General features: G+C 42.1%; 2 protein-coding genes across 2 annotated transcripts in view; both read left to right on the forward strand.

The window, feature by feature from the left end:
- LOC308473029 (uncharacterized protein) overlaps positions 1–19,909 on the forward strand; it is a 115,082-nt gene that overhangs the window by 37,454 nt on the left and 57,719 nt on the right. The gene's annotated exons all lie outside the window — the stretch shown is intronic.
- LOC308473511 (cytochrome P450 2K1-like) lies at positions 4,971–19,432 on the forward strand. Its single transcript, XM_080999199.1, has 9 exons — positions 4,971–5,245; positions 7,108–7,270; positions 8,093–8,242; positions 8,774–8,934; positions 9,954–10,127; positions 11,311–11,458; positions 16,946–17,130; positions 17,501–17,642; positions 18,306–19,432. The coding sequence occupies exons 1-9, from the start codon at positions 5,063–5,065 to the stop codon at positions 18,491–18,493; spliced, it is 1,494 nt and encodes a 497-aa protein (XP_080855325.1). The 5' UTR covers positions 4,971–5,062; the 3' UTR covers positions 18,494–19,432.

A 19,909-nucleotide genomic window follows, 5' to 3' on the forward strand; every position in this document is an offset into this window, starting at 1 on the left:
CTTCGAATCCTCTGAGGATGACGACAGCTCCTTCCGGGGGTTCCCCGCATCGTCAGTCGAAGAAAGGGACGAAGTTGGATCAACAGGTTGGGCCGGGGGTGGAGGGGGTCCTGGGGGGGAGGTGGATGTCAGGGAACTGACATCGGAGCTAGAGGTGGAGGGAAGGCTCTCTAATGATGCTGGAGAAGGGCCCAGCAGGGAGAGAGGCAGCTCAGCAGATGGGGAAGCAATTCAGTGCAACACCAGGAATAAGGAGGGGCAGATGGGGGAATCGGCGAGAGGGCTCGCAGACTCTTCACCAGACACCAGCGGGGAGAGCACTGGTCCTCCGTTACCCACGCCCTCCCTGCGCAGAAGACTTCCACGCAGAGAAAGTAGGAGGAGACTGGGTGTCAAACAACTTTTATGTTGGAAAAGGTTTAAGAAACGCCCACTGACGGATTCTGCTAGCGACTGAGGCAGCCACGAATTGAAGGGCTGTCCAGATAGAAAGGTTTAACAAGGCAACATAGCCAGGAGAGGCGGCAACTTACGCACGAGCAACCCCATACCATTATAATTAGGAAGAACTTCCTGAGCTGTTCGACAGTGGAATTTGCTGCCAAGGAGTGTGGTGGAGTCTCCTTCTTTGGAGGTCTTTAAGAAGAGGCTTGACAACCATATGCTCTGATGGTGTTTCCTGCTTGGCAGGGGGTTGGACTCGATGGCCCTTGTGGTCTCTTACAACTCTATGATTCTATGAAAGGGTCTGGAAACCATGCCTTATGAGGAATGGTTGAGGAAGTTGGGTATGTTAGCTTCTGTGGCTGCAATGTATTCTGATTCTGAACTGTATTTGTTGATGTCAGGCAATGGCTTTGTTTCCTCCGGATTCTTTAAAAAGTCTGTAATAATAGATCTGGCAACTGGGTTTGCTTCTGGCATCTCCATGCTGCCAATTAATTCTGTGACTTTCTGCTTTTGACTTAGAACAGGGACATCCAACTCCCGTGAGACTGCGATCTACTCAGGGGCGGGGGGGACTGGCAGCCAAAGTTGTTCAGCTCCTTTTAGAGAGGAAAGTTCCATTTTGGGTGTTAAGGCCAAGCTTGTTGAGTCTTTTTTATGGAGAAAATCTCCGTTATTAAGGGGAAAATGTCAGACGAGAGTAAAGGGGAGAGGGGATTAGTCATTCACCAAAAGATTGCTATGGAAACAATTTGCCTCACAGCGAAAACTCCGTCTTCTGTTCCAGCGATCAGCTGAAAATGGTGGGCGGGGGGAGGGGAAGGGCCAGCTGCTCTGAGGCAAAAACAAAGGAAAAGGAGCCAAGAATCGGCCAGAACCTCCCCGGTATCGATCAGTCGATCCCGATCAACCTGTTGGTTATCCCTGGAATAAAACTACCATCTTCTCTCTGTATCTGAATGAACTTTCTCTGAGAGTCTGGGTTAGCTTAAGGCTTCCCTCATCAATGGAATTCTGACTGGTCATATGAAAAATGAAAATGGTGGAAATGTGTCAAATTCAAAATCAAAACTTCAATCTCCACAAGAGGAAAAACTCAAAACCTTCTCCGCCTAGCTTCTGCTCTGAGAGGGAGCTAATCCCATTCACAACAGAGACAAGGGAAGTCACCATGGTCTCACCAGGAAGTAGAAAAAATGTCTGGTTTGAATCTCTCTTCTCTCTTAAGAAAATCCAGCCACATCCACTAAAATGCTTTGATTTTTGTCTTCACTGGGTGCCATAACCTTTGTAGGAATGGATTTAGGCACTATGAGAGGATGTACGGTTTAGTTATTGTCCTTCCTTGTTCACATTCTTGCATGTCATATGCTCTAATGTATACAAAGATATACCCTAATGCCACCATGTTCAACAGTTTCAAGATGAAAATGAATAAAAACTATGCTAAAAAGAAAAATATTTGTGTTTTTCAATTGGAGAAAGTTCAGGAAATACTGGACACAATACAGTCGTACCTAATTAAAGTGGAATGATTTCATCTGCAAATGATTTCGCAATGGTGCTCTCTACTCCCAGTCTAACAAACAAAGTTTACAGGTAATCATGAGTGATGAGTTCACTGCCTTCAAGAGCATTTTAATCTGTTCTGGAAAGCATTAGTTTCTGCAAGTACCCACTTGAGTAAACATTAAACTGAAAGGCATATCATCCAATGTACAGCTTTGAATAGTTGTGGAGAAGAAGAAAAATCAGAGGGATTGTTTAATGATTTGCTAGAAACGTTATGTAACATAATATTTGGGCTGTTCATTGCAGTTGGTAGACACTGTTGTTGACCAAACTGCACTGTAGCTTTGTTGTTTTCGAAGAAGTCTTTTAGACAGTGTTAGCCTTTGGGTTGCCAGGTTTTTATATGGAAGTTTTTGCTTTTTTTCTGTTTGACTTCGGAGGCCTCCAGGCCTTGGAGCTCTGCTCAGGGGCTGAGCAAGGGGGTGCAGTGATGCCGGACCACACCGGGTAACATCCTTAGGGAGGGTGACTCTCTGCATGCGTATCCCCACCCGTGACTCCAAGCCTACGCCTGTCGGGGCCGCTGGCAAAGCGGCAAAGCTCCCCCCTTCCCCCGGCTCACTGTAGGCTTGGGAGTCATGGGCGGGTTGCCCCATCATCCAGGAAAAAGCCTTGCTCCACAGATCTCCTGCTTGCCCGCTTGGTGCTTCGCTTCCTTCCTGCTCGGGCTGCTGGTGGAGGCGAGGGGCGGGCCAGGGAGGGGCGTCGGTGGGCCACGAAAAGTGCCCCCTCCCATCCACCCGCCAGCTGGTGGGTGGCCTCCTTTCCTTGCCCCTTCCTGGCTCTTCTGCACGCACGGAGCAAGAACCACCCCCTCGCGCCTGTAAAACAGGCTCTCTCTAACATTCCAGAGAAACCAAAAAGAAAAGTCACTGTTTTGAGCTTGTCTCTTTTATGGATACAACGATTAGTTTTGGCTACAACCATTGGGGATTGCACCAGCAGGGTAAAAAAACGCCTTTGCAATGCTTTGTTCTGATGCATGGCGTTGCCTTTAATGAAATAATGCGCCCCCCTCCCAGCCATGGTACGTTTGCGTTGACGTATAGTAGTGGTTTTCTGAAATAAAACCAAAGGGCAATTCGCTGCTTGGCTGCAATTTTGCAAATACAACTAAGGTCGTTGCTCTTTTGTAATTCTCCCATTGCCAGGCGGATTCGATATTTGCAGGCCTCAATTTTGTTCTGTTCCTACGTTATGACTTTTCCACTTGTGCTCCTGCAAAGTAGGTGACTTTATTCATGGAGATCCTGCCACGGTTTTTCTCTTCTTTTCTTAGAATAAGGCAGCAGCCAGCGGACCGGCTTTGTACTCAACCTTTTGCGAATATCTATTATAGTTGGTGAACAGTGAAGGGATCCTGTGCAGACATAGATGGAAATTGGATAACTATCAGTGGGTTGTGATTGTTCTCTCTCTCATTACAGTAATTCACAGTTTTAATAAAATAATGCCGTATCAATCTGAATTGGAGCTTTTGATTAAGAGTGCAGATGCACAGATCACTTTTTAAGCCTGGATGTTCCACGATTTCAAAACAAAACCCCAGAGAATTCTCTACCCCCAAGAAAAAAAACCCTCCAACAAAACAGATATCTAAATATGAGTAACACATGTGCATTTATTTTGAAAATAATTATCAGAGAACTCTTTGCTGCTAGTTACATGAAGTTTGCGCCCTGCACGTCTCGAGCCGAGAGAGGGGGCGAGGACCCGTGGCTGTGCCCTCGCCCCCCAACATGCACGCGATTCAGGCCGAGCGCTGCACCCCATTTGGGATCGGGGCCGGCAGGCAAGGCTAGGTGCAGTGTCGGAGCTGACTGAGCCCCTGGCCATGTGCAGTCTACCTGTACAGTGGGTAGGGGGCTGCTGCCGATCCAACCCATGTAAACCGTACGCTGCATAATTGCACAATAATCAACAGGTGAGAGGCGCTCATTAAAAGCCATTCCTCAGCTGCTCGATGGTGTTTCTGCAGGGGAATTCCAGATGAACGACCCTCCCACCAGCCGCTCCCTGCCTTAGCCCAGCCTCTGGCTGAGGGAATGAAAAAGACCCCAAGTGAGCATGCAAGGCTGAGACGTTTCCTCTAACTTGAGCGAGCCCAACCCCCTGCAATGTAGGAATCTCCGCTAAAGCATCCAGGACAGATGGCCATCCAACCTCTCTATAAAAACCTCCAAGGAAGGAGAGTACGCCCCCTTCCGAGGGAGACTGTTCCACTGAGGAATAGATCTGACCGCCAGAATGTTCTTACTTCATGCACATTTAGAAAAGGATTTTGAACCTCTTGCAATGCAGGGCATTGGGCCAGGAGCAGAGCAAGGGGGTTGTGGAAAATTTCTTGTCACTCTCCCCGCCCATGAATCCCAAGCTGACAGCGAGCGGCCCCAGCAAAGTGGTGAAGCTCCCCCCCCCTTCCCCTGGCTTGCTGTAGGCTTGGGAGTCATGGAGGGGTGACAAAAAAAATTCCACACCAGGTACCACCTGAGCTTGCTACTCCTCTGGCTCTGCTGAGATCTCAGTGGGATGCTCCCAGCCACAGCGGGGTTGAGGCCACTGGGGGGCTGGGGCTCTGTGCAGCCTCCATGGTTGTCATGTTGGGAAACCCTGGTTACCCCCCAATCATGGTGGCGACGGCAGCCATGGTGGCAGTGCGGGCACCAGCCAGGCAGTGCCATTGGTGCTTGTGGTCCTCAGGGGCTCCATGCTGCTGTGGCGCTTGCCAACTTGCCTCTCCAGAAGTCCATACTGCTGCACTTTCAGAAATCCATCCCTGAATGCAGTTCAATAATCACTACAAAGAATTTCAACATACTGCTGCCCTTTACTCCCCTTATAACAGATTAATTTTACACATAATCTGGGTGACAGATCTGCAGCCAGGTTCAAGAGAGTTTAATAATGGTTTAATGATTAGCTTGAGACAGTACCTAGCATAATATATATGCTGCTCACTGCAGTTGCAAGACATTGTCCTCGACCAAACTGCACTGTAGCTTTCATTATACCCACTGCAAAAAAAATTGCTTGCTGAAACAAAATGGATTGGATGGAGCCGATTCCAGCATTGTTCCTCTTTATCCTTATGGTTTACTTTGTTTTGAAACTGGGCACTTTCTGGAACAAGAGCTCCCAAAATCTTCCACCAGGACCAAGGCCTTTACCTCTCATTGGGAATCTCCACATCATGGATCGCAAGAGGCCTCACAGAACCATGTTAAAGGTAAAGATTCCAGTTCTTCCCATGGCAAGGCTGAAGGGTACTGGGGCAGCCCAATCAGATGAGCGGAGTAGAAAATTAGTATTATTATTATTATTAATATCAATAATGCGTTACATTTTGTTCTTTTAGAGCCTATAAATCTCATCTTCCCTTTGTGTGCTACAGAACCACCTCTTAACTTTCCCAATCATAGGACCTAGTTGCATTTTATAATTGGTAATTTGAACAAGGTGTTTGGTGTCGAATCCCGTTTGACTCTGCCTCCGTTTTCAAGGATTCAAAAGTGCCAATGCAAACCTTGCCTAGCCCAGCCTCCTCCTTCAGCCTATCTTTCTAAACTAGATTTGAGAGGTGCCATTAAAGGTATAATCACTTTTATCCTTGCAACTGCCTGATTTGTTCTGGTTTTCTGATTATTCCTAGCAAATATTTGTTCTGCCACAACTGAATAATAATAATAATTTATTATTTATACTTTGCCCATCTGGCTGGGTTTCCCCGGCCACCCAACAGACTAAGAATATGATAAAACATCAAACATTAAAAACTTTCCTTAAAAGGACTGCCTTCAGGTGTCTTCTAAAAATCAGATAGTTGTTTATTGCCTTGACATCTGATGGGATGGCATTCCACAGGGCAGGTGCCACTACCGAGAAGGCACTCTGTCCTGTAACCTGTAACCTCACTTCTCACAGTGAGGGAACCACCATAAGGCCCTGAGCCCTGGACCTGAGTGTCCAGGCTGAACGGTGGGGGTGGAGACGCTCCTTCAGGATACTGGGCCGAGGCCATTTAGGGCTTTAAAGGTCAGCATCAACACTTTGAATAGTGCTTGGAAATGTACTGGGAGCCAACGTAGGTCTTTCAGAACCAGTGGTATATTGTCTCGGCAGCCACTCCCAGTCACCAGTGTAGCTACCGCATTCTGGATTTGTTGCAGTTTCTGGGTCACCTTCAAAAGTAGTCCCACATAGAGCACATTGCAGTAGTACAAGCAGGAGATAACGAGAGCATGCACCATTCTGGCAAGACAGTCTGCTGGCAGATAGGGTCTCAGCCTGCGTACCAGATGGAGCTGGTAGACAGCTGCCCTGGACACAGAATTGACCTGCGCCTCCATGAACAGCTGTGAGTCCAAAATGAATCCCAGGCTACACATCTGGTCCTTCAGAGGCCCAGTTACCCCATTCAGGACCAGGAGTCCTCCACACCTGCCTGCCTCCTGTCCCCCAAAAACAGTACTTCTGTCTTGTCAGGATTCAACCTCCATCTGTCAGCCACCATCCATCCTCCAACCGCCCCCCGACACTCACACAGGACCTTCACCGCCTTCAATGGTTTTTATTTAAAAGAGAGGTAGAGCTGGTTATTATCCGCAAACCCCACAAGTGAGAGCCCAGGGGCCTGAACACTCATCTCCCAACACCACTTTCTGGAAACGGCCCAGGAGAAAGGAGCGGAACCACCGTATAACAGTGCCCCCAGATCCCAGCCCCTCTAGACAGTCCAGAAGGATGCCATGGTCGATGGTATCAAAGGTCACAGAGAACCAGCAGAACTAGGAAACAGCTTTCACCTTTGTCCTTAGCCGGCCGGAGATAATCGAGCAGCACAACCAAGGCAGTTTCAGTCTCATGATGAGGCTTGAATCCCAAATGGAAGGCATCCAAATAGTCCGCATCCTCTAGACATTCCTGGAGTTGTTCAGCAACCACCCGCTCAATTACCTTGCAAAAGAATGGAAGATTTGAGACTGGGTGGTAGTTAATGCAGTATTGGTTCTGTCAGAGAGGATTTGCATTAATATATTCTTTGGGTATGCCAGAACTCTGTTTCTCACTTTTTCTTCTGTTGAATTCCAGTTGTCAAAGCAATATGGCCCTGTCTTCAGCATCCAACTGGGACCCCAGAAAACTGTGGTGTTGACAGGATATGAGACAGTAAAGGAGGCTCTGGTTAATCAGGCGGACGCATTTGCTGACAGGCCCATCGTTCCATTATTTCAAGAGCTTGCACAAGGCTTTGGTGAGGCACCTCCCTTTCTATTGCAACTTGTAATGCTTGCAGACACAAACAGATCCCACCAGGTGAACACAATATGTTCCCAAGAAATGGTTTGTAAGATGAGTGTTTGCAAAGCAAGTCATCGAAATCCATTGTTTCCTGTGGGGGAAATCCTTGTGAATTTTTCAACCCACCTCAGTGCCTTTGACATTGACAGAGTATCTGCAGGCATTAGGCTGAGAATGTGTCACAAAAAGTGTCACCTGTGGATTTCTGCAGATCAAGCTAAAATGTTAAAAAGAGTGGACCAGGTCTTGACTTTCAGTGGCTCAGTGGTGCTCTGTTGAAGAAACAAAAATGGAGACCATTTAAAGCAAACCTTTCCCATTCCCACCTTCTTCCATATTGTAGAGTGGGAGTCATATTGTAGAGGTGGGGGAGAATGAGACAGGAGGATTGTGAATAATAGTCACATGGAAAAGTAATGCCACACACCAAGGGGAAACTGACTGACCATTTTCTGGCCTAGCCTACACAGAGAGGATAAATTAAGAAGGCATAATGGAATACAAATAACAAGCTGAGTTCTGCTTGGCCTGACATGTACAAACCACCCTCTACTCTATCCTACACTTAGTAGGGGAAAATATTGTTCAATGTGTTCTCAGGTCTTGCTCTGATGGCACAGCTGCCAGCTACTTTGTCAAAGCTCAGAAGTCTGAGTCTGAATGGGAGAATAGCTGGGATCAATTCTCGGTTCCATGGAAGAAATGCAGAACACAATTTATTGATTCTTTGTTCAATGTCCATACAAACATGATACCTTTCTTCCCGTCTCTTCAGGTGTAATTCTATCTAATGGTGAAAACTGGAAAGTGATGCGGCGGTTTGCTTTAAGCACATTACGGGACTACGGAATGGGAAAGAGGACCATAGAGGATAGAATTGTTGAGGAATGCAGTGTCCTGATAAATAAATTTGAATCTTACGAAGGTGGGTTGGTGTTTTCCTCTGGTGCATAGCTACACTACCATAGTTTAAAGGTGCCAAGACTATTGTGTTACATATTCCTAAATTCCAGAAGCACAGATCCCAAGGTTCCCTGCAATTGGTCTGTTCCTGTAATGTGCAGATTGCACTGCAATAACTCCTGTGACTTCCAAGCATTTCTTAGCCCAGCTATGGCCACATCCGGCAACACTTAGGATCAGTTTCTTTGATAAAGGAGGTCTACACATAGGGAAGCTGCCAGTAGGGATTTAAGGCAACAAAGAACAGACTTAAAAACAATGCCCTTTCCATACTTTGAATTTCTGTGGGGATGTTCAGGGAGGCAGGAGGGGATATATTGTTTAATTATATCTCCCAACTTGCGTTAGCAGAGGAAACAGGAAGTTTTCTCCTGGCTGGTAGAAAGCACCCCATAGCATGTCTATTCTAGGAATGTTGTACTTGACTCCTATGTGTTTTACATCCCACATTTTTAAAAATGTATTTTTGTTTAACTGTCATATTTATGTATAGGAAACCCATTTGAGACCACAACAATTATGAATGCAGCTGTTGCTAATATTATAGTGGCCATACTACTAGACAAGCGATTTGATTATGAAGATCCCACATACATAAGACTTCTGAAGTTGGTCAATGAAAATGTCCAGCTTTTCGCAAGCTTTTCAGTCACGGTAATCTATTTTTTCCATTTAAAACAAACAAACAGTTGATTATAATAACGGTGTATGCAAAGTGGGCAGGGCAACCTGTTTATTGTATATTGTTCACGATTCACTACAAAACACAAAATGATATTGTGAGAAACCTGGTGGTGATTCGAAATATTTAGAAAACTCATACGGCACAGTCATCCCGTAACTATAATAAAGTCTCTTTTGCACAAACCCTTTCTGGCCTGATTGCAGTCAGGACTCCAAGGACAAGGAAGAACAAGTGACAGTCATCTCGTAACTACAACAAAGTCTCTTTTGCAAACACGTGTCAGCGAAGCTCAGATTCTGACAGGAGGAGAAGAAGCAGGCACAGGGAGAGGATAGTTAACAGCAGAAAGCAGAGAGGAGGGGGAAAGCAGCTGTAATCTGAGCTCCGACCAAAGGGACAGACAGAGGTGTGAGAACTCCAATAGTGGGCAAGACATTGGAATGCAGGAAATACTCTCTGCCAAATCTCGTAGGATTTCAAAAGTGGCAGAGCTGCGTGAAAGATACCGGAAGAAAAGGTGGGGGCTTCCATTCTGGGGAAGGGGGAGGAGCTCAGTCTGGGCGACTGCATCTTCTGGGGAGGACGATGAGTAGAGGAGCTCCGTCCTAGTTTGTTGTTTTAGCAGTTAACAGCCAGTGTTGTCTTGCATTTGTGGGAGAGACCAAGCTGTAACAACACGCTTCCTGGCCTCACTGCCATCGGGACTCCAAGGACAAGGAAGAACAAGTGATTGTTTGTTCCATGATGGCTCAGAAGGGGCCTCCAAGGGCAGATCTCCCTCTCTGAAGGCAAGAGAACTGCCATAGCATATTATTTTGGGGTTGCACATAAATTATGCTATGCTGAGGTAGCCCTAACCCCATTCCAAATGGCATTCAAGAGTTTTGTTTTGTATTTGGGCAGTCATGCTCTGAGAGACCCAGCTGAGAGTACAATACTGAGTTTTTCTAATGTCTCTTTTTCTATTTTCACATTTTTATCCTTTCAGCTGTATAACATGTTTCCTGCTCTTGGTTTTCTTTTGGGGGCTCGTAAGACTGTCATCCAAAACAGAGATGAGCTGTTTGCCTTCATAAATGCCACCTTCATAAAACACCTCAGAGATCTGGATGAAAATGACCAGAGGAGCTTTATTGACTCATTTCTTATCCAACAGCAAGAGGTAATGGAGTCTTTTAAGTTGGCCCAGAATAAGCGTTGCCATTTTCAATTCATGTTTTGAGGGCATATTCGCAAGTGAATGCATAAGTTGTAGTCAGGAAGTCTCACTTCAGAAGGGACCAACCTGGCATACTTCCTCCCCTTTCCCAATAGTCAGCCATTGTTAATGTGTTACAGAAGTTGCCTCTGCAAGGTCAAAGGTTGCATGCTCAACAGCATTTCTGGAAAAAAATCCCTGATCAAGAAAACATGTAATTATAGATAATTATGCAGTGATGAGAGGTAATCAAGTCATAAATATTGGTTGCCAGACTCCCTTTTGATACAAGGGACAATGGGATAATGCCTCATGTGCTCAGAAGAAGGCATTCTTTACACTGGAGGAGATAGGAAGCTTTGAGGGTGGGGAGGTATCTCAGAGCAAGGAAAAAACATTGGCCCATGCACTGACCAATCACCCTTAAATTAGGGCTTCAGTTCTTTTAACCATTACTAAGACTGGAAATGAATATGAATTGGAGTTTCTGCTTATCAATTAATTAGCACCCAGAAAAGGAAACAGGTGGTTGGGTGATGACAGAGTTCTAAATAACAGGCTGGAAATGATTTCTAAAATCTTAAACTAATTACTGATGAGTTTGAAAAGTTAAAGCAGATATACAGGCCTTGTGTGCTGGTCCCATGGGTTACCCGAGAGGCGAGGTCCAAGTCCGGTCCGTGGTCAAAGACGCAACATGGAGGCAGTCCGTAGTAGCAGAAGCTGGGTGCAGGGCAGGGAGTCGGGTGAAGTCAGGAACAGGCATGCAAGCAGGGAGACAGGGCGGGTCATGAGCTCAGGCAGGAAAGCAGGACAGGGGCCAGGCAGGAACTAGCAACCAACAATGTTGCTCCCGCAAGTTGGGACTGGGGCTGGCCGGCTTTTATCTGCCCCAAGGCATAGGGCGGCCCCAATCCTCTGGTGACTCGCCTCTCTTGGCCTGGAGGCGAGCACTCCTCCTGCAGGAACCCTATATCATCATGATGGCATAGTCTGGAAAACCTGGAATCTCTCACTACTTAGTGACTGGAGTGATGTGCAATGATACTTTGGATCATCGGGTCCAGTCAGGTATTCATTTTTATCTTTGCACATGAAATTTTCTCACTACATTCGTTTTAATCAGTTCATACTCTTTGCAACCCAGGAGGAGAAGAAGAAGAAGACAAATGCATATTTCCACAACGAAAACTTAAAAACTGTTGTGGCCAATTTATTTGCTGCTGGCATGGAGACCACTTCTACCACACTGCGCTGGGGACTGTTACTAATGATGAAACATCCTGAAATTCAGAGTGAGTGCTTTTAATTGGGTTGGCTCCCATTATTCTGAGATATCTTAATTCCAGTTATATGTAACTATTAGAGAGATAAAATATTTATAATTTGCATACACACACACACACACACACACACACAAAATTGTTCAGTCATAAGCTTAACATTTCAACCTGCACTCCCTTCTCCCTCTTTCTGTGGTTCTTTACATTTCATTTCATATTACTGCATACTCCAAATTATCTCAACATATTCTTTTAGATATATATTCCCGTATATATCCAATAGATATATTGAAACTGCGGGTTTTTACATTAATCCTGCCAATGTCTTAGTATGTTTACAGTTTGTTTGTAAATACGCAATAAACCACTTCCATTGCTTTCTAAAAATAATAATAATCTTTTTGTTTTGCCATTTCTGCGTAGACCATTAATTTCTGTATCCATTCTTCTCTTGTCGGGACCTCTTCATCGTTCCATTTTTGAGCAAATAATAACCTTGCAGCTATGGTTGCATAAATAAATAAATTTGTATAAATTTATATAAATTGCATACATAAATAAATTTCTAAATATTCTATACTAAATAAATTTCTAGGTAGTTCTGATCTCATAATTTCCAAAAGAAAAAGCTTATGGTTTTTTAAACATTGTTTTCAGTTCATCATATATCATTTCCCAGTAAACTTTAACCTTATTACAAGCCCACCACATATGAAAAATAGTACCTTCTTTCTCTTTACGTTTCCAGCACATATTCAGTTTGGATTTATACATTTAACCAATTTACTAGGTGTCAGGTACCATCTATGTAACATTTTCATATAGTTGTCTCTTAAACTAAAACATTCTGTAAATTTTATATCCACGTTTGATAAACTTTCCCATGCCTCCATTTCTGTATTATTACTAATATCTATTGCCTAGTGTATCATTGAAGATTTCACTTGTTCGTCCTTTGTCTCCCATTCCAATAAGATCTTATACATTTTACATATCACTTTAACATTACAGTTTAACAGGTCTCTTTCTCGTTGTGATTTTCATTCCCCAACCCCCCGCTTCATATCCCTTTTAAATACTTCATTCAAATGATATTGTAACCATGTTGTTAACATCTCTGATAAATCTTTTTTAAAAATTAATTTACCGGTAAATTCTCCAAAAGTGAAAGCCATAGTGGTGTTTTGGTCTCCAGCAGGTTTTTATACTTATCCCATACTGTATGCATTTTTTTCCCCTGATTATATGGTTTGTAAATCCTTTATGTACTTTCACATTTTCATACTTCAAGTAAGCGTGCCAACCAAAAATATTATCATGACCTTCCCAATCTGAAATATGTGGATTATTCAATAACAATCATTCCCTCAAACAGCATACACAAGATGCTTCATAATAGACTCTCATATGCGGCAGGAAAAAACCTCCTTTCTCTTTCATCTGTCAATTTTTTATGTTTTATTCTTATTTTTCCTTGTCAGATATATTTAGAAATATATTTTTGCCATTTGTTGAAACAATTTGTCGTCCTGATCACTGGTATTGATTGAAACATTCTATGACCTTTTAAAATGTGGTTTTTTTGTAGGGAGGTTATTGGGTGGTTGTTTTTATTTTGATTATGTATTTTGTGGTTTTATATTTTGATTTTATTCTGTGAACCTCTGGATATAGGGTGGTATATACATTCACTAAATAATAATCAATCAATCAATCAATCAAAAAGAATATTGTCAGTAATACATTCATTTTAATTGTTGGAGTAATGAAAGTTTCATTCTCCTCCATATTTGCAAATTTATTTTAATATCCTCCCAAGTTTTTAAATAATTATCCTTATACAAATTTATATTCTTGCTCTTAACCACACACCCAAATATTTAATCTTCTTTTTACTCTTTAAGATAGATAAACTTTGTAATTTATTTTTACTCTCATCATTCATATTTTTTACCAGGAGTTTAGTTTTATCTTTATTAATTTTAATTTTTTTAAAAATGATATTTATTAAGCATTTTAAAATTACAGAAAAAACAAAAAAAGGGAAAAACAAACAGCAATCAAACAATACAAATCGATAAAAATCAAAATCAAAGAGCAAAACCAAAACACATAACACATCAAAATCAAAAAACAGAAGTAAACCACAAAAATTTAAAAACAAATCCAATATTCTCAAATCCTTAACTGCCATTACCTTATTTCGTCGACCTCCTCACACCTCCCTTTTTTGTATTCTAGTTATTAATTATCACAGCAAATCCTTCCCATTTTTCATAATATTCTGTCATTAAATTACCTTAATCTATTTTAACCTTATCTTACAATAAAAAACCCTAAAACTTTAAACTTAAAACTTATTTATACCAATTTCTCATAACCATGACATATTCTTGCATAGTTCTTTTTAACATTTCTGCTAAAGCCAAATAATTTCGTTCCAACATTTTTCTAATACTCATTAATTTTACAAAACAATCCTAAATAAAAAAAAATTAAAAAAAACTTTCTTCCAATCTTCATCCAACGTCTCTTCCTCCTGGTCCCGGGTTTTGTCAGTCCTTTCTATCCCATCCATCTAGTTCATTAACCTGGTAATTAACCTGTCCGAGGCCCTTAAGTCTCTTCCATGTCCCTTCCGCAGATCTTCTTCATCTTTATACCTGTACTTTACTTTGTCTCCTGATCCTTTCACTCGTGGAAACTCCAACTTGACAGTATTTTTGTCCCTTCTCGACAGATCAGCGCCTTTTCCATAGTCCACACTGAACTCCATGTGGTATTTAAAAGCATGTTTCAAGGTCCCTCCAGAGTTGAGGACCCCCACAACCCCAAACTCCTCACGGCCCATTGCCAGACTTGAAAAGTCAAGACATCCCTGCATAGGGTCCAGCAACAACCTCCTCCCTCATCTGATCTGTCAGAGCACACTCCTGAGTTGATTCCTGGGTGGGCTCTATATAGATACCCACTACCTGTCCAAAATTTCTAATCGCAACAGTCATCAAATTCGTCTTCTCATGTAACTGTTCCAATAAAGCACTTGTCTTGCAGAAAGCACACACCAGAGCCTCTGAATACATTGTTATGCAAGGTCAGAAGTCTGTTCCCACGATCTTAATCTGTTTGCAGCTGCGAAGCTCCCCAGTTCAAATTTAATAACAGTTTCACAAGCTCCCTCTAGGGGAAGAACTTCTATTTGTATCAATCTCTTTTCTTTCTTTTCTTTTTTTTTTAACAGCAGATCTCACAACAAAGTTTCCTTTTTCAGATATTTTGTCAATATTTGTTCCTTTAAAATGCGAAAGAGAACAATGGAATCACTATGTTTCTCTTCTTTTAGCTGTCTGTCAAAAACATTTGTCTATAGTCAATGAACTTCCCAAAAAGTCTGTCCTGACACCCCGCTCCCAGGTTCAAGACGGTGGAAAATTACTTTTCTTTACACTCTTCTGCAGGTTTAAACAGTCCGGAAAAAATCCCCCCTCTTCTCCTGCTTCCGAAGGGGGTTCAGTAGTTTTAGATGATGAAAGTTGATCCTTTAGAAATGATTTTCTAAACTCTAGTTTGCCATGTCTTTATTAATTTTAAGACCTGCTATTTCTAAATAAATAAATAAATAATCTTTTCCAATGCCTTTGGGATTGACTGTATTGGTTCCTCAACAAATATCACCAAATTATCTGCAAAATCTATATATTGTATTGTATTGTATTGTATTATATTATATTATATTATATTATATTATATTATATTATATTATATTATATTATTATATTATTATTCATATTGTCTCTTTCCTGCTTTTATTCCCACTTATTTGTTTCATTACATCTTATTCTTTGTACCAAAACTTCTAAAACTGTTATAAACAATAAAGGTGACAGTGGGCAACCATGTCTAGTTCCTTTAGTTATTTTACAATTCTCATTCAATACATTACTTACTGATGGATCAGTATATATTGCCTTAACTCCTTTTATAAAACTGTCTCCACAAACCATATATTCCAAAGCCTTAAACATATAAAGTCCCAGGAAACATTGTCAAATGCTTTCTCAGAGTTTAAATGCTTTCTCTTTTAATACAGTTTTCAACCTATTAGCTAATATGTCTGCAAACATATTTATAATCCTTATCCAACATCGAAATAGGTCAATAGCTCTTAACCAGCTTTGGATCTCTATTTTGTTTATGAATCAATGTTATGTATACACTCTTCCGGGATTTGGGTAACTGTCCTGTATTCAAAGTTATAATCATAATATCTTTTAAAGGTTGCATTAGGTAATCTTGTAATTTTTTAATAATATATTGCTGAAACTCCATCAGGTCCGGGTGCCTTCCCTAATTTTGCCTGTAAAATTACTTGCTGTAAAACCATCATTGTGAAAGCTCCATTCAGAAATGACATTTTAACTTTTGGTATCTTAAGCAGTCTGTTGTCTTCTAAATATTTACCCATTTCTTCTACCTTAACTCATTTGCCTTAATATGGTGCTGTATAAAAACTCACAAATTGATCTATTATTTTTTTCAGATTTTCCACAACTCTGCCTCCTACCTTTATTCTATCAATGCAGTTTTTTCTTCTTTCTTCTTTATTTGCCAAGCTAATAGTTTTCCTGTTTCTTGGAGGCATATAACTTCCAAGTTTAACTTCTTTACAACATGATCAATTTTATTCACTTAGTCTTATTATTTTGCTTATTTACATTCCCAGTTAGAATTTTCAAAGCCATCTTGTTCCATAGTTATTTCTCTTTCGCCTCCACCTCGGTTGAATCTTCCTCTTCCTGTACAAATGCTCTTTCTCCAGCTAACTTTCCACCATATTTTCTCCAAAATCTGTATGGCTCGGTAGGATCACGAAATATTTGGTTTTTACCATTATATGTAAAAGATACCACTTCAGGATATTCCCAGCAGTGATAATGTAATAATCATCCTGGATGAATTGCCCTACATCAGTATATCAGGTTATTGGCTAAAATGTTTTTCCTGTTTAAAAAATACCAGTGTCACATTCTAGAGACTAAGTATGTGAGTATATTCCCTATTTGTTTGTCTTTTGCCTGTACCTCTGTTGACTCTTCCTCTTCCTGTCCTGCTTCCCTTCCAAATGCTCTTTCTCCAGCTAACTCTTTCCCATATTTTCTCAAGAATTTGTCAGGGTCCGGAGGATCCCAAAATCTTTATTTTTGACCTTTATATGTAAAAGATACCACTTCAGAATATTCCCAGCAGTGATATTTTAATAATCATCCTGGATGCATATCTCTCCCTCACTATATCAGGTTATTGTCTAAATTGTTTGTTTGTCCTTCTTAAAAATACATTTGTTAAATTCTAGAGATTAAATTTGTGAGCCTATGGAATTGTAGAATGAGTTTGTGGCAGTTTTATGGTTCAGAGATTAATTTTTAAGAGACCTAAATCAAAGACATAATCTGAGCAGAAAAATGAATGCTTTTCTTTTTTTCTTTTTGTTTCCCCCAGTAAAGGTCCAAGAAGAAATTGCAAAGGTTGTTGGATCTTCTCAGCCAAGGATTGAACACCGAACAAAAATGCCTTATACGGATGCCGTGGTCCATGAGATCCAGAGGTTTGCCAATATCGTCCCAACCAACCTGCCACATGCCACGGCTACAGATGTTACCCTTAATGGCTACTTCATTCCAAAGGTGATCCTTTTCATTGAACTGCTGCCCACTAGTTACAATATATTTTAAGACTTTCCTGGGAGTAAGCCCCTTGGACTTCAGTGTGGGTGACATCTGAGCAGACTTGTATAGGATTGCATTGTAAGCATGCAATCTACCCTTCGGAAGGTGTCAGGCATCAGCTTCAACCCATTAAACAGATCTCAGTGGGAAGGAGAACAAGGTTGGAAAAGAAACCATTTCTAGTGGGAGATCATGGTTTATACATTAAAGTTTGTCAAACTAAAGACATTTCTCAGATGAACTCAAATCTCATTTCTCATACACTAAATATTTATTATACCAGAGGAATACACTTTATTTTAAAATGACTCTTGCTTTGCCTTTGCAGGGAACATACATCATACCATTGCTGTCCTCTGTGCTGCACGATGAATCTCAATGGGAGAAACCACATAAATTCTATCCTGAACATTTTCTTAACTCTGAAGGAAAATTCGTAAAGAGAGATGCTTTCATGCCTTTCTCTGCAGGTATTTTTTTTTACTTTTGTGTATACCTGCATGATAATAATAATAATAATAATAATAATAATAATAATAATTTATTATTTATACCCCGCCCATCTGGCTGGGCTTCCCCAGCCACTCTTCCCCAGCCACTCTGGGCGGCTACCAAAAGAATATTACAATACTGTGATACATCAAACATTAAAAGCTTCCCTAAACAGGGCTGCCTTCAGATGTCTTCTAAAAGTCTGGTAGTTGTTGTTCTCTTTGACATCTGGTGGGAGGGTGTTCCACAGGGAGGGCGCCACTACTGAGAAGGCCCTCTGCCTGGTTCCATAGTGTGTGCTTAGTCAATGGGATTTTTACATGCCTGGAATGTAGCCTATTGTGCAAAGGTAAGAATCACATCCGTTGCTGTGGCCATTTCTGCCACTAGATCTGGCCACCATTGGTGTGCGGCCCCTGGAATGTTGCTCACCAGGGAATGTGGCCCTCAGGCCGAGAAAGGTTTCCCACCCCTGGTTTTCAGCATTGCAGGATGGCTCATATTGGGAGGTCATAATTCTTTTAAGATGGGCACCGTGGGCTGTTATTTTATCTCTGCATTTTAGTCTGCTTTAAAGTATTTGGGATGTTATTAAGCAACTGCCTAAACCCAGTTTCTCTGCTGCCTGTGTGTCCTTACAGGTCGGAGAGCATGTTTAGGTGAGACTCTTGCCAAAACGGAGCTCTTCCTCTTCTTCACAAGTCTTCTGCAGAAATTCACCTTCCAGCTACCCCCTGGAACATCTCAAGAAGACCTGGATCTTACTCCTGCTATTGGGCTTACAACATCGCCCATGCCCCACCAACTCTGTGCTCTGCCACGTTTCTAAGACTCACAAGCTCCTGGCTTGCTTAGCCTACCTGTGTGTGCAATGCGAGCCTTTCTTAAAACACCCCTGTTCTGCAGGGGTATTTGGGTTGAGTAGCCTAGTGGTGGAATTGGTGCATGCTTTGTCACAAACCTGAAGTGTTCCCCTTTACCTGCCATACTGCCAAATCCCGAGAAACTAGCATTGGAGCATCTCTTAAATAAAACCTGGCCCTGAGTTTCTTATGACACTTGGGGCATAGAGATCAACCAACAAATCTGGTTGCATGTATTCCCATGTTAACATATACTTTCAAATATCTTGCAGCATCATATTCCCAGGTAGAAGTGCAGAGAAAGCCACTTCCGAGCTAGGGAGGAGGTGGGGTTGCGGGCTTCACGCCCCTTCCCACACTCGCGGGGGCTGGCTCCAGCGCACACGATAGTGGAGAATCCTCGGATGCGTCATACCCCGAGCCAGCCAATCAGCTGGCTTGGGGGGCATGGCCTCGCCTACTTAGGTCTGGCGTGGCCAGGGCTCTTCCTCTTTCCCGCGCCGCAGCTGACCTGGTTTTCCCTCCCCTCCCACCCTTTAGGCTAGGCTCTCTGACTATGGAGTGCAGATTTGTCCGTATATTGTACTCTTTCAGCTGCTTTTGTTTTTTCATCGCACCGCTTCATTTAATTGCATCCAATTTCAAAGTTCTGTCCAGCTCTTTGAGAATTGTTATTTTGGCAGCTCCCAAATCGTTGATCTTTCCCGTCCAGGTGTTATCAAAGAAACAGAGAGAAACCTCCTTCTTTATTCTTAAGCAGACTGTTTGCAATGTAGCAATATATCAGACAGTTAACAATTGGCCTTTGCAATCCTCCCAATCCCCCCTCCAGGCCCTAGAGTGGGGCTGCCAGACATCCATTCGGCCCTCTCTCTCGCTCATAATAAAAAACATCTTTTTGCAAACAGTTGTGTATATAATATTGTTTCCAGTCTTTATGACCAACCATCAGTTAGCTCCTGTTTCTCTTAATCAGGGAAGTATTTCAGATATTCCATAAGTGCGTGGTGGGTAGAAGCCATTTTGTCCTTTGTCCTTTGTTTTCGTCTTTAACAGGCATTTCAAATCTTAGAAGCAAAGCCGCTGCGAATAGGTCCCAATTATATATGAAAGTCCATCTGTACTCACTTTTTGAAGAGCAATTTAGGTTCTTAATGAGGCTTGGCATGCAATGCAAATTGTTAATGTAAGAGGGAAAAGAAAAAACATACCAAGACCGTCCAGATTCCAAACATCATGATGAGGATCTCTTTGAAGTTTGATGTATCAGAGACTGTACATACTGCAGGTTTTTCCCCAGCTTCGTCAGTTCAGAGCGTGTCTGGTTGTTTTCCAAATCTTTATATTTTCCCAAACAGATGCGTCCGGCTATGGGGTGGAAT

The sequence above is a fragment of the Podarcis pityusensis genome (genome assembly GCF_964106645.2).
Source record: "Podarcis pityusensis genome assembly, chromosome: 3".
Taxonomy (NCBI): domain Eukaryota; kingdom Metazoa; phylum Chordata; class Lepidosauria; order Squamata; family Lacertidae; genus Podarcis; species Podarcis pityusensis.